Here is a 14,855-nt window from a genome sequence, read left to right as displayed (position 1 = left end):
GCTTCAGCTTCAGCATCAGTCCTTCCAATGAATATTCAGGGTTGATTTCCCTTAGGATTGGCTGGTTTGATCTCCTTGCAGTCCAAGGGACTTTCAAGAGTCTTTTCCAACACCACAGTTTGAAAGCATAAATCCTTTGGTGCTCAGAATTTTTTATGGTCCAACTGTCACATCCATTGGACCATATATCAACTTCCCAGGTGGCTCAGACAGTAAAGAATCCACCTGCAATGCGGGAGACCTGGGTTTGATGCCTCAGTTGGGAAGATCCCCTGAAAGACATGGCAACCCAATCCAGTATTCTTGCCTGGAGAATCCCATGGACAGAGGAGCCTGGTGGGCTACAGTCCATGGGGTCACAAAGAGTCAGACACAACTGAGCAACTAACACTCTCACATCTATACATGACTACTGGGAAAACCATAACTTTTACACTAAATGGACCTTTATTAGCAAAGGAATGTCTCTGCTTTTTAATATGCTACTGAGGTTTGTCATAGCTTTTCTTCCAGTGAACAAGCGTCTTTAAATCTCATGGCTGCAGTCACCATCTGCAGTGATTTTGGAGCCCAAGAAAATCAGTCTGTTGCTGTTTCCATTGTTTCCCCATCTATTTGCCATGAAGTGATGGGACTGGTTGCCATGATCTTAGTTTTCTGAATACTGAGTTTTAAGCCAGCTTTTTTCACTTTGAAGTGTTAATCATCAAGAAAGAGCCTTGATTGATTTCCCACTCTCTGTGGGTGAATAGGAGCCTAACTTACAAACACAGATGGCCTGCTCATATTGACCAATCCCTCCCCGAGTGTCCTCCAGTACTTTTCCACTAACTCACCCCAGTATTTAAAAACCTCCCTGCCTTCTCTTTCAGTGGAGTTGAGTTCAGGCTCTCTCCCCTATCGCAATGGTCTTAAATGAAGTCTTCCTTGCCTGTTTAACAATCTTTTTTTCACATGCCTCTTGAGCCACTGGGTCAGGTTTACTCTTCTCCTCTCACACCTTCAGTTCAGTTCAGTTCAGTCGCTCAGTCGTGTCCGACTCTTTGTGACTCCATGAATCGCAGCATGCCAGGCCTCCCTGTCCATCACCATCTCCCTGAGTTCACTCAGACTCATGTCCATTGAGTCCATGATGCCATCCAGCCATCTCATCCTGGGTCGTCCCCTTCTCCTCCTGCCCCTAATCTCTCCCAGCATCAGAGTCTTTTCCAATGAGTCAACTCTTTGTATGAGGTGTCCAAAGTACTGGAGCTTCAGCTTTATCATCATTCCTTCCAAAGAAATCCCAGGGTTGATCTCCTTCAGAATGGACTGGTTGGATCTCCTTGCAGTCCAAGGGACCCTCAAGAGTCTTCTCCAACACCATAAATAAGGTGAAAGGGGAACTTATAATATGCAAACTTTGCACTTCTCACTCCTTACTCTGCACCTCAGTGACTCCATAGCTCCAAACTGCACTTCTGTGCAGACAATTTCTAAAACTACATCTCTTGCCCCCTACATCCCACTCATTTATTCCACAGTCATTACTGAACATCCACAAAGATTCATTAATTTTCTTGTGTTTAAACATATTTTATTTTCAAATATATAATTTCTTTTGGAGTAAATATGGTAAACATTATCATATAAAAATTGAAGAATTATCTTTGCAAAGATAATTTGATAGTTTGATTTCAGTATAAAATGGGCAGCTTAATATCTAAGAAGTTTCTTGGAAGTATGCTATTTATACACTCTGTTTCCTCAAAGCTTCTTACACAGTAACATTTTTTAGAACCTGCTCTCACCTTCAGAGATGTATGCCTCCAGGTTTAAGTCTTACTGCTGCTTTAAAATTTGCCTTTCTCAGATTAATGGAGTCACTTGAAGTCTAAAATTGTGCTCTGAAACTAACAGAATACAACACTTTTTTTAATTCTTTTCATAAGACAGAAAATGTTTGTTTTATATTTTGACAATAAAAATTAGAGTCAATAGCTCTCAATAAAAAAAGGATGGATCACGACTTCTCAAAATTTTTAAAAAATTAAGGGAGAAGATGCTACCAGAAGAAGTGTACTCTACAAATCATTACTTTAAAATAATGATTATTTAAATATGCATGAGATAACTGAACTCCACCTGTGAATCTTACAATTAGGTTACTTCTCAGAGTTGGGGCCCAGGGGGGTTTCCAACACAAGCTATACACCTTAGGTTATTAAAAAATCACTGCTGCTGCTGCTAAGTCGCTTCAGTCATGTCCAACTCTGTGCGACCCCATAAACGGCAGCTCACCAGGCCGGGGTTCTCCAGGCAAGAACACTGGAGTGGGTTGCCATTTCCTTCTCCAATGCATGAAAGTAAAAAGTGAAAGTGAAGTCGCTCAGTCACGTCCGACTATTAGTGACCCCATGGACTGCAGCCTACCAGGCTCCTCCGTCCATGGGATTTTCCAGCAAGAGTACTGGAGTGGGCTGCCACTGCCTTCTCCAATGCATGCATGCGTGCTAAGTCGCTTCTGCTGTGTGCCTGATATATCTAAGACTAATTAGAGTTCTTGAAGGTGAGATGAGAATGGAGGAATAGAGAAATATTTTAAAATATCATTTTGGGGATGTAGGAAAAAAAAAATCACTGATGTGTTTGGAGAGCAAATTCCACAGAGATCGCCACATGCAAAGTAGCCAAGCTTATTGCAAATTTGTCCTGAGTTAGTCTCCAGGCTGGTGAAATGGATAAACCAAAGCCCAGCTCTGCTTCCCCACAATACTGCAGATGGCCACACTCCCTCCTGAAGCCCTCACTTCACTGCCACACCAGTATGAACACCACACAACTGTGATGGCCACACAACTCTGTGCCAGAGCAATACTGACTCCACAATTTGGAAAATCCTGAGAGGGCTTCATGGATTTGAATTAAAGCCTTAAAGCCAAGAATAATAATATACACAGAAGACCCACGTTGTCCAATCATTCCACATGTGAAAACAGATATATAGTAATTAAATATGAAGAGTTTTATCCATAGTTCTAGAAAAAAATATAAATTTCTAACTAATTTGTTTTAATGATCCTTTTCTAAAGAAATATTACATTTTGCAGACTTTATGAATATGAAGTTTTGTTTTTAAACATTATTACCTTAAATCTTACCTTATTTTTAAAAACGAGCTGAACAGGAATTTTCAAAACATCATTTATAATTTCCCCATCATCTTCAATATAATACACAATGATACAGGCTTTGGGGGCCCAAGAATTTTCTGGTATTAAGGAAAAGGTTGTTGAATTTTGCTTGCCTACAGCCACCAACTGTCCCCTGGACACTACCTGAAAAGAAGAGTACACGAGTTTCATTTTATGCTAAAGATAATGAGAATCGCAATATCAGCTATGTTTTCATAATTTTAAGCATACATACAAATTCTCGACTTAAGGCAACATCAAGTTCTTTTTGAATACACACACCACAAATAAACTTTCCTGACTAACACAGGGAGTATAAGCTGGTCATTAGAAAAGGATAAGATAAAGTAACCATAATTGAGGCAACAGCAACTTGACAGACAAGAATCTATTCCTGAGTTTAAGGAATGCAGAGCACCACTGAGAGAGCTGGATTAGCAAAATTACAAGGCTATGAGGAGCAATTTTTACTTGTTTTTTTTCTTACATTTTATAATTTTCTATAATGAACACAGGGCTTCCTGGTGGCTCAGACAGTAAAGAATCTACTTGCAATGCAGGAGACCCAGGTTCAATCCCTGGGTCAGGAAGATCCCCTGGAGGAGGGAATGGCTACCCACTCCAGTATTCTTACCTGGAGAATTCCATGAACAAAGGAGCCTGGCTCTGGGGTACAGTCCATGGGGTCACAAAGAGTCAGACATGAGTGAGCAACTAACACTCACACACATAATGAACATATGTGGCTTACCTCATAAAAAACATAAATTTTAAACATAATGCAAGGTGGTATCATTATTCATCTTAAGTTGGAAACACAAATATAGGTAAAGAAAGAAAAAAGGTAGTTTGGTTTCAGTATAAAATGGGCAGCTTAGAAAGGAATGAGACTGATTTATAGCAACATAGAGGCACCTAGTATGATAAGTGAAATAAGTCAAAAAGAGAAAGACAAAAACCATATGATAAGTTAAATAAGTCCAAAAAAACCATGTGATCTCTCTTCTATGTGGAATCCAAAATATGACACAAAGGACTACCCTGCTGGTCCAGAGTGAAGAATCTGCCTTCTGATGCAAGGGATGCAGGTTTGATCCCTGGTCTGGGAAGATTCCACATGCGAAGGAGCAACTAGGCCTGAGCTGCAGCTACTGAGCCACGCGCCTCGAGCCAGGGCTCTGCAACAAGGGAAGCCTCCGTAATGAAGAGCCCAAGAACTGCAGGAACAGTAGCCCCTCTCACCGGAACTACGAAAGCCCGCACACAGCAACGAGGACCCAGCATAGCCCAAAATAAATACACAACTTTTAAAAATTTAAAAAGAAACAGAAACAGACTCACAGACATAGAGAAGGGACCTTGCGGTTGCCAAGGGGGAGAGAGGGCGGGGGCGGGGGGGTGGGCTGGGAGGCTGGGCTGCAAACTACCATGTGTAAGATGATGAACAACAAGGACCTACACTATAGCACAGGGGGCTATATTCAACATACCATAATACTCCATGATGCAAAAGGAATAAAACGTAAAGTTTTGTAAATTTATACACAACTTAGACATAGAAAACTCTGTAAGAACATATATAAACATTACATCCTGCACATGTATAATATGTATTAAGGTATGTTTTTTGAAGTGTGAGGCTGAATTTTAAAAATCAGTAAGTTCAGTTTAAACATAAGATAGACACTATTTCAGATGATTCTACAATGGGTCATAAATTTAGATTGTGTAAGAGATTACCAGGGCTTCCCTGGAGGCTCAGTAGTAAAGAATCTACCTGCTAATGCAGGAAACATGGGTTCGATCCCTGGTCGGGGAACATTCTGCATCCTATGGAGCAACTAAGCCTGTGAACCACAACTACTTAGCCTGTGCTCCAGAATCTGGGAGCCACAACTACTGAGCCCAGGTGCTGCAACTACTAAAGTCCGTGCACCCTAGAGCCTGTGCTGAGCAACAAGAGAAGCGCCACAATAAGAAGCCCCTGCTCTCTGCAACTAAAGAAAGGCCCTCACAGCAACGAAGACCCAGCATACTCAAAAATTAATTTAAACATAAAGGAAATTATTTTTAAAAAGAGATTACCATATAACTCAGCTCCTTCAATTGCTTGTTGCCAATAACCACCAATTCAAATGGTGATCCCACCTAGAAAAAAAATTTTAATTAATATATACATATCAATGTCAAGACAGTTCAATTATATTATAATTAACAAATGATTGCAAGCATTACCTTTATATTTTCATCTTTTACTTTTAGCTGGATGTATGTTTTACTAGGAGATTTAAACATACCATGAACTGCCATGTTACTCACACTATCGAGAAAAGAGGCCTATAACAAAAGAAAGGGAGACATAAAGTTTCATCTTTATAAGCCTCGGGATAAGGAATGTGACCTGGCTGGACAATCAGTGAAAGGCAAATTCACTTTCACTTTTCTTCACACAGCAAGCACTATATTCCCCAGACATTGGATCTTCATCGTTTTGTAGCTCATACTGTAAAGAAACTGATAGCTGTAAAGCGTGTTAGATGGTCTTCACCATCATCATCTAAGAGGAAAAAGCGCAGTCCTAACTTATTTCCAGAACAAAGGTGTGTTCTCAGGAAACACTGTGAGAGGAGAGAAGGAAATGGAAAAGAAATCCTTTCTTCTCCCCACAACACAGCTAGCAACCGAATCAGCTCAGTCCGTCCACCACTGGGGAGAGGAAAACTCAGAGAGGCCACACTGAAGCAGGGCCGAGCAACCCAGAGAGAGGGAGGGGGAATGGCTGAGGAGTCTCAGTTTAGCAGCAAGGGGTAAATGTAGAAATCTATATACTCCCCTTTCGTTTTCAGCCCCTGCCAGAACACAATTCCAAACGAGTGAGAAGCACCCGGCCTGGGAGTTGCGGGCGCTTCTCCATCAGTATTTTACTGCTCTCTTCACAATGAGTTTGCAAGGAAGCATCCAGCCTGGCTCAGCCACAGCTATTGCAGCCCTTGTAATCCTTTCTCCTGCTCTTTTAAATGAAAATATGTGTCCACTTCCTGTGCACTTTACCCTCCCAACAAGTTGAGTGCCCACCACCAGACTGCAATTTTAATGTTGCTGTTGCAGTAATGTAATGATGGGAAGCAGATGGCACCTTCACTTGCAGCTCGCTGGAATCATCCAGGATGGGGAATTCAATCTTGAAGATTCCATTTGCGGGGACAGTATGATTTATGATCTGGACAGCCCCTACTTCCTGATTTTGAGTGTCCCATCTGCTCCAGTACTCAGTATAGTTTCTCTGAGTCACCATTAAGACTACATTATTTCTTCTTTCTTCAGGAGTCAGCTGATGACCATCAGAATGGGTTATCTTCACCTAATTGTCAAAAGAAAACACTGAAATCAGGTAAACAACAGAAGCAAAGGGTTTAAGTTTAATTGAATCCAGTTTCCATCTGTGCTGTTCCCATGAACCTGAACTCGCAAAAGTCATCAGCAGTCCCCTAACTTCCAGGTTCAGAGGTCTCTCCAGGCAGCCTCCACTCCACTTCTTTGGCCTTCCATGGCTCCACAATAACCTCCTTCACTCCACATCCGTTTCTTCATCGTATCAGTGTCCTTTTTTGTTCCCCTTCCCTCTCTCGAATTGTGGGAATTTGTCAAAGCCTCGTTATCATTTACCCTCAAAGGTCTCAGCACTCCTGCTGCCATCCTGACCTAGCTCTAGAACTCACACTCAGTACCTCCAAGCCCTCAAGGAAATTTCTACCTGCACATCCCTGTTGTCTCAAGTTCAACACATCTAAAACTGGGAAACCAACCTGCCTTTCCCGTTTATACTAATAACACAGTTCTCCCTTATTTAACATCTGTGCATTGCCCCTCCCTCTCCCCACCTTCCAAATCTGATGCCTACCAAGTCCTAAACATCTTTTACAAGCTGTCCACCCACATCTACCACCACGGGGCTCCTGATGGCCTCATGCCAGGGCTACTGCCCTCCTCCCACACACAGACCCCACCAGTCACCCTGGAACCCAGCTTTTGCCACATCCCTCCCACATTCATGAGGCTCCAAGCTCTTCACTGTGTAGAGCACGTGGGATGTGGAAGGACCCTCAGCAATCCCCGTGGAGCACGGGGACGTGGAGGACCCTCTGCAATCGTCGTGGAGCACGTGGGACACAGAGGACCCTTAGCAATCCCCAGGGAGCATGTGGGACACAGAGGACCCTCAGCAATCCCCATGGAGCACGTGGGATGCAGAGGACCCTCAGCAATCCCCAGGGAGCATGTGGGACACGGAGGACCCTCAGCTATCCTCGTGGAGCACGTGGGATGTGGAGGACCCTCTGCAATCCCCGTGGAGCACGGGGGATGCGGAGGACCCTCTGCAATCCCCGTGGAGCACATGGGACGTGGAGGACCCTCTGCAATCCCCGTGGTGCATGTGGGACATGGAGGACCCTCTCCAATCCCCAAGCTTCACCTCTTATTTCCTCTCTGTCAGCTCCCAGACATGAGCTCTCTGCGGCCACTGCCTACGTCTAGTCACTGACACCTGACTGCACCCTGACTTGCCACCCAAAGCTCTCGCCTTACATGTCTCAGCTCATATTGTTCCCCGCTCCCTACCCACACACCCAAATACTGAAAATGCTGCTGATCTTGTAACCAAGAGCCTAAATCTTCCCTTTCCAATGACCCCCACCCCATCCCACAGCCAGCTCTTCTTCCCTGAACTCTCTGTCCCTCTGTTCATTTGAATGTTACCATGTGCAGATTCTTGGGTGACAATTTCTGCAGATTTCTTTTTAACTATCCTTTCAAACTGTCTGAATTATAAGACTGTTAAAATTAGGAGCTACCTAAAACTTTTTTTTTTTCTCACTAGATCACCAGTTTATTGTAAAAGGATACTGAGCAAAACGAAAAGGATCGATGTTCAGGGCAAGGTGCCAGGAAAGGACCCTCTCTGAGCAAATCTCCACAGTCACCAATCTGCAAACTCTAAAACTTGTCTTGATCTGCTCAACAAGAACGGGCCCTTTGCTCTTTAAACCAGGGGCTAGCAAACTATGGCAGGCAGGAAGATCAAATGCAGTCTCTCTCAAGGTTTTACTGGTTACCAAGGGGCTCTGGCTACTATCCTGTTACAATGTCAGAGTTGCACAGATGTGACTGAAACCACGTGGCCCTCAAAGCTAAAAATACTATCTCGCCCTTTGCAGAAAACATTTGCCAGTTTTAAATCCCTAAATCCCTGTAGAAATGTGTTCATGACACATTTATCCTGCCTTGAATGACAGCTCTGTGTGCATTCTCTTGCCATCACAAATACTGTGACTCCAGGTAGGGTCTTCTTCGGTCAGTGAGCCCCACCCAGGAGCATGCCTTGCAGACTGTCAGAATTCACTTGGCCAGTAAATATTAATGCAATATTCTCTCCAAAAACTGAGACAGAATTGATCATTTTTTAACTTTTGTGGGCAGCCTGCAGCATGGGGAACCTTAGTTCCCCAGTCAGGGATTGAACCCACACCCCTGCACTGGGAGGCAGAGTTTTAACCACTGGACTACTGGAGAAGTCCCAGGCTAGATGAGCATCTTCAATGCTACATCTTAGACTAAAATTAGTCATAAAAATCAAATTGAAATTTTGAAACTTCAAATTTGAAATTTTGAAATTGAAATTTTTGGACTAGCATCCAAACCCTTCAATTAATTTCTAAATATCTAACATATTACTTATTAAATATACTTTGAAGAAAATATATTCTAGAAACTACTTTCTAAAAATAAATTAGATAAAGGTCATTTGGAAACAATTCTGTGTGCTTCATAAATCTAAAGGGGAAAAGTAATTTATCTACTTTGGGCTTAAGTGTTTTGAAAAGAAATAAAAGTACTACCACTAAAAGTACTCTCTCAATCGCCAGTCTATGTCCGACGCAGGATACAGCATGCTTGGGGCTGGTGCACGGTGATGACCCGGGGAGATGTTGTGGGGAGGGAGGTGGGAGGGGGGGTTCATGTTTGGGAGCACATGTGCACCCGTGGTGGATTCATGTCAATGTATGGCAAAACGAATACAGTATTGCAAAGTAAAATAAAATTAAAAAGTACTCTCTCCTATCCTGTTTCACTAAACTGAACTTACTGCTTTAGACCATTACTAAACATGCCAACTTACAGTGGCTGTGAAGTTGAGAGATGGCTTCAAGACAGTAGCATAGTCAAAGAATTCAATGATGTAATCATGTTGCTTGAAAAATACATTGGAGCTTACATTTCTTGAGATACCTGTTTTGGAAATAGCACCATTTAGAGAGTAAAAGTAATATATAACCATCAGCTTCAATCATTCGTCTCTCCATCTGAGCTACTTCCCAAAGGGTTAGGATATCAGAGCACAGAAGCCTCTTTGGCTTGGCCACAAAAAGGAACATCACTTCTATTATGTCCTCTGTGGATCCCTCCTGAGCGCCTTCAGAGCCCTCCATCAGTGACATGTGCACCCAAGGTCAGGCCACTGACAGAATAGTCTTTTTGTATTTCTGGGGATTGACGAAAGCCATTAAAATAGCAACGGAAAGATCCAAGTAATTAACCTTTATTTTATTATTAAAAGAGAAAATGGTCTAGGAGCAGGTGAGATTTCAGAGGATATTATTTTAAAAAAAAATAAATAAAAGGAGGGTGGTTAGTCAGTTGAAAAGGTAGCCCTTTCCATGCAGTCTTCAGGTTGAAAAAAAGAGTGCAGATGGAAAAAATTATGAATACCTATCACAGGTGGTTGAAGCACAGTTGTTCAAGGAAAATAAGATTCCCCTTCATTATGAAAATATTCCGCAAGTCAGACTAATATTCATGACAACTTCAGCATTAAACAGCATCTTTAGGCAACAATGCCCTCAGATGAACATGCTAATCATAATAAAAGATGACAGAGCAGCACATCAAAGCCTACAAACCTGCAAGTGATTCTGTCACTGCGGCTATAATTTCTACCGGCCCAGGAGAAGACAGGTACATGTGTTCAGGAGGTCCATCCGAAAAATCCATTACCTTTTTCATCTCTTCATCATTAAAAGAGAAGTTTGCAGATCCATTTATCTGTTTTGTTAAAAAAATGTTCAATTTCATTCTTCACTTTAGCACTTCAAATTTTAGAAATAAAATTCAAACTAAGTCACAACAATACAAAGGTTCTATTTTCACTTTAATTATTTTAATAAGTAGGCAAATTCTCATTTGTCCAATGACAGAAAGCTCTTGATTTTCTCATGCTCAACTTTTTGTTAATTCGGTATAAAATCTTATCACTGGGGAATGTACACAGAGTTTTTCCCCATTACAAGTTAAAAGATATCTGCAAAAGTTACCTTCAATATTTTTGTAATATTTTTCTTCACACCCCAGAAGGATAAAGGTAAAAATGTAAGTGTTAGGTCTCCTTTCACAGGCTTCCCATATGTATACCTGAAAAATAATAAACAGGACCTAACTTAAAAGAATTATATTTAAAAACATGCTCTTACTGAAAATTTTTAAAACCAAAACATAGGAATGTGCTTAATAAACGGTGATCCTTGATACTAAGTCTCCAAAATAGGAAGATTTTTTATTACAATACCTAAAAACAGTTCACCTCACACATACTTTACCCAGCCTTCTGGAGAAAATCTGATCATAACTAGAAGTGATAGTTTCCTGTTGAAAGATTTCTTAAAAGATTATGAAAATCTTTTACTCTTAGAAATCTGGACTGGCCCATTAACTGCATGCCCAGGAGACTCTATAACTTTTGAACATTTTAAAATGTTAGCTGAGATTGCATTTCACTGTGGCCCATTCCTACATGTTTCAATATTAACCATCAGGGTTTATTAGACCAACACAGGGCACCAAATGCGCTCATAGCTATTGAAAATTCACTTTTGAAAGGAAATTTAAAATAAGAACAATTTTTTTTATCCATACGACCGAAATTATCTTGAGTCAAGAGATATCTCTCTTGCTGATTTGCATTCTACTTTTTAACTGTGTCCTCTCTCATGATGGGAAAGTCTCTCCATGTAAAGGAGAGGCAGTCTTTGGTAAATCATTTTATTGTCAGAAAGCCTTCCATAAATGCATTTCCTGGGTTCCTTCCATTTCTATTATGAAATGCTCAGCCAAACATGAAAGCTAATTTTATTTTACACTCTAAAAATGTGACTGTTAACTCCTGCTTCCTGAACCCTTCATCTGGATCACAGAAAACATCCCCTTGTCTGGATCAACTCAACTCAAAAACTGGTAATAAAATATACCATATTCCAAAATTTAAAAAAATAAAGCAGTCCATCTTCAAATGTACCACCCTTCCAAACAAAAACAATAAAGTTAGTGGAAACCACCAGATAGCAATGTCAGCATCAAATTCATACATTCAAAACAGTTTGTAAAACCTAACTCTGCGTGTATCTTGTTAAAAATTAAATAAAATGCGTAACTAGAACACCAGAACATCACATTTTAAAAGTTATATCACATGATAGTACAGGGAGCTGAGAATTCATACATTATTTAAAGTATTCTCAGACACAAATACTTTTAATTTTTATTTAAATGTGACATGGATTTAGCTTTTCAAGTCCCGAGCTGATTTATTGTGCTAAACAGAATCTAGATACTTTGGGGAACAAACTAATCATTAAAAACGTAACAGTTCAACAACTTTTAAAAAGTAAGTTCAAGATATTCTATGATATCATTAGCCAAACAAGGATTTTTTTTTTCCCAGAAAACAACCATAGCACAATAGGTTTACAAAATAATACCTAAAAAAGTGAACCTATGATTACAATTCATATTTCTCCCCACCATTTTTCCATGTCATTTCCAGGATATAAATATCTCAACTTATCAAATAATAATTACATTTTAATAAGCCTTAGATTATAAAAATAATATTTTTTAAGTTCTACTGTCCACAAGGATTATGGAAGCAACTAGATGTATGCCATGTTATTTTCTTTACAATCCTCTTAAACCTACTATGATGAGGAGAAAGAACCTATTATTTGTTTTAATGAAGTAGGAATAGTGAGCAGATGTTCACATCAAAGCTAATAAACAAATGCAGGTTTTTATTCATCTTAGCTAAAAATTTTTAAACTAAAAAAGAGTGTTAACCTTCTTCTCCAAGAAATTTCCAGTAACCCTCTGCACATCAACTATACTTTGATGGGACAGATGGCTACTAGCAAAAGTAACCAAAATTGTTATCATCCACTCATAGAGATGACTATAAGCTAATATGAAATATTTAAAATCATATCTATAACTTAATAACAACTCTCCTAGTGGTAAGACAACAGAACTCATCTTTCAAAGTACACACAAGAGACAACTGGATTTTAAGTCCTACTCTTTACTCCCTAATTCGGTGACAAAACCAAAACTATTGCCCATACACCTTAATTTAGTTCACTCAAAATAAGAGGCTTTTGGTTAGGTCTAGAGGCCTCTGCTGTGCTACACACAGCTTGAAACTGAAATCTCAGGAGTCACATTGTTTTATCTGTTTATTCTTTCAGTAGGCATTTACTGGAAGTCCACTCCATGACTGGCACTGTGCAGTAGTAACCACGACATAGACCCACCCTCAAAGAGGTGACCTAGCCACGTGACCCAAGGATAGATGCTTAGGGGCAAAGGCCACACTGAAATTCCCTATGTAAAGGCGTCTTGGTCAGAAAAAGCACTGTGCATTCTTAGACACACAGGTAAAATTTGGGAGACTTTGGGAGGGGAGATGAGGGGCTGGATGAGATGTTTCAAAACACTTGAAACTAGAAAAGAATTCAGTAGGAAACACTAGAAGAGAGTAAAAAAGTTGGCTTAAAGCTCAACATTCAGAAAACTAAGATCATGGCATCCGGTCCCATCACTTCATGGCAAATAGATGGGGAAACAGTGGAAACAGTGGCTGACTTTATTTTGGGGAGCTCCAAAATCACTACAGATGGTGACTGCAACCATGAAATTAAAAGACGCTTACTCCTTGGAAGGAAAGTTATGACCAACCTAGGAAGCATATTAAAAAGCAGAGACATTACTTTGCCAACAATGGTCTGTCTAGTCAAGGCTATGGTTTTTCCTGTAGTCATGTATGGATGTGAGAGTTGGACTATAAAGAAAGCTGAGCGCCAAAGAATTGATGCTTTTGAACTGTGGTGTTGGAGAAGACCCTTGAGAGTCCCTTGGACTGCAAGGAGATCCAACCAGTCCATCCTAAAGGAGATGGGTCCTGGGTGTTCACGGAAGGACTGATGTTGAAGCTGAAACTCCAATACTTTGGCCACCTGATGTGAAGAGCTAACTCATTGGAAAAGACCCTGATGCTGGGAAAGACTGAGGGCAGGAGAAGAAGGGGACGACGGAGGATGAGATGGTTGGATGGAATCACCAACTCAATGGACATGAGTTTGGGTAAACTCCAGGAGTTGATGATGGACAGGGAGGCCTGGCGTGCTGCAGTCCATGGCGCTGCAGAGAGTTGGACACAACTGAGTGACTGAACTTAACTGCAAGAAACACTAAAAATTCTGAACTTCACCCTCAAGGCAGTGGTCTGAAAACTTTCATGCAAAAGGTCAATAGAATTAGCTTTGTCTTGTTAGTCAAAAAAGAATGCAGAAGAGGTAGGGATTGTCGGGGAGAAGAGGAGGAAGAGAAAGAGAGAAGGAAAAGAAGAGGAAATAAGAAGTCTGGATGCAAAGTAGAGAAAACTAAATGTCGCAAAAAATGGAGACAGGAAACACTTTTAAGAAAATATAACAGTAGTTCTAGAAAGAAAGATGACATTGGCCTGAATGAAGGAAGTGCCAGTGGAGAAAAGGGGATGGATTATTTGAGAGATATTGAGGAGAGAGAGGGCTTCCCCTGTGGCTCAGCTGGTAAAGAATCTGCCTGCAACGCAGGAGACCTGGGTTCGATCTCTGGGTTGGGAAGATCCCCTGGAGAAGGGAAAGGCTACCCACTCCAGTACTCTGGCCTGGAGAATTCCATGGACTGTATAGTCCATGGGGTCGCAAAGAGTCGGACGTGACCGAGCGACTTTCACAAGGAGACAGAACCACCAGCACTGGATGCTGACTGGCTGTGGGAACTGAGGGAGTCGGAAGAGTACAGCTGACCTGGGCAGCCAAAGAGAGGGAGGTGCAGTCCACCAAGAGAAGGATGCAGAGAACCAGGGCTGGGGAAGACAACCTGTTTCAAGTATCTGTGGGACATCCAGTGCACAATGTCCAGAGAGCAGCGAGACATAAGGATCTGACTGTCAAGCTGAAATGTAGGCTGGAGAGACGGATTTTGTTGTCGTTGTTGTTGTTCTTGTTTAGTCGTGTTGGACTCTGGGATCCCACGGACTGGAGCCCGCCAGGCTGCCCTGTCCATGGGATTTCCCAGGCAAGAATACTGGAGGGAGTTGCCATTTCCTTCTCCAGGGGTTCTTCCTGACTTGGGTATCAAACCTGCATCTCCTGCATTAGCAGGCATATTCTTTACCACTGAGCTACCAGGGAAGCCCGGTATGGATTCAGGTTTCATCAAATTATAAACAGTAGCAGAAGCTCTGGCCATGGAGAAGAAAACTCTGATTAAATGCGTAAAAAAAAGAAAAGAGAGCCAAAGATGGAGCTCTAAGGA

The 14,855-nt window shown here is 41.3% G+C and overlaps 1 protein-coding gene across 1 annotated transcript in view; it reads right to left on the bottom strand.

Moving 5' to 3' along the window:
• CD109 (CD109 molecule) overlaps positions 1-14,855 on the bottom strand; it is a 138,564-nt gene that overhangs the window by 57,557 nt on the left and 66,152 nt on the right. Inside the window, exons 8-14 of the mRNA XM_018052866.1 lie at positions 10,544-10,640; positions 10,133-10,274; positions 9,352-9,461; positions 6,310-6,534; positions 5,409-5,510; positions 5,259-5,321; positions 3,141-3,317 (exon numbers count right to left, since the gene is read on the bottom strand). Coding sequence (XP_017908355.1) covers positions 3,141-3,317; positions 5,259-5,321; positions 5,409-5,510; positions 6,310-6,534; positions 9,352-9,461; positions 10,133-10,274; positions 10,544-10,640 — 916 coding nt within the window. The remainder of the gene's footprint in view (positions 1-3,140; positions 3,318-5,258; positions 5,322-5,408; positions 5,511-6,309; positions 6,535-9,351; positions 9,462-10,132; positions 10,275-10,543; positions 10,641-14,855) is intronic.

This window comes from Capra hircus, chromosome 9 (genome assembly GCF_001704415.2).
Source record: "Capra hircus breed San Clemente chromosome 9, ASM170441v1, whole genome shotgun sequence".
NCBI lineage: Eukaryota > Metazoa > Chordata > Mammalia > Artiodactyla > Bovidae > Capra > Capra hircus.
Note: the sequence above shows the minus strand (reverse complement) of the source record. Positions and strands in the feature narration are given on the sequence as shown.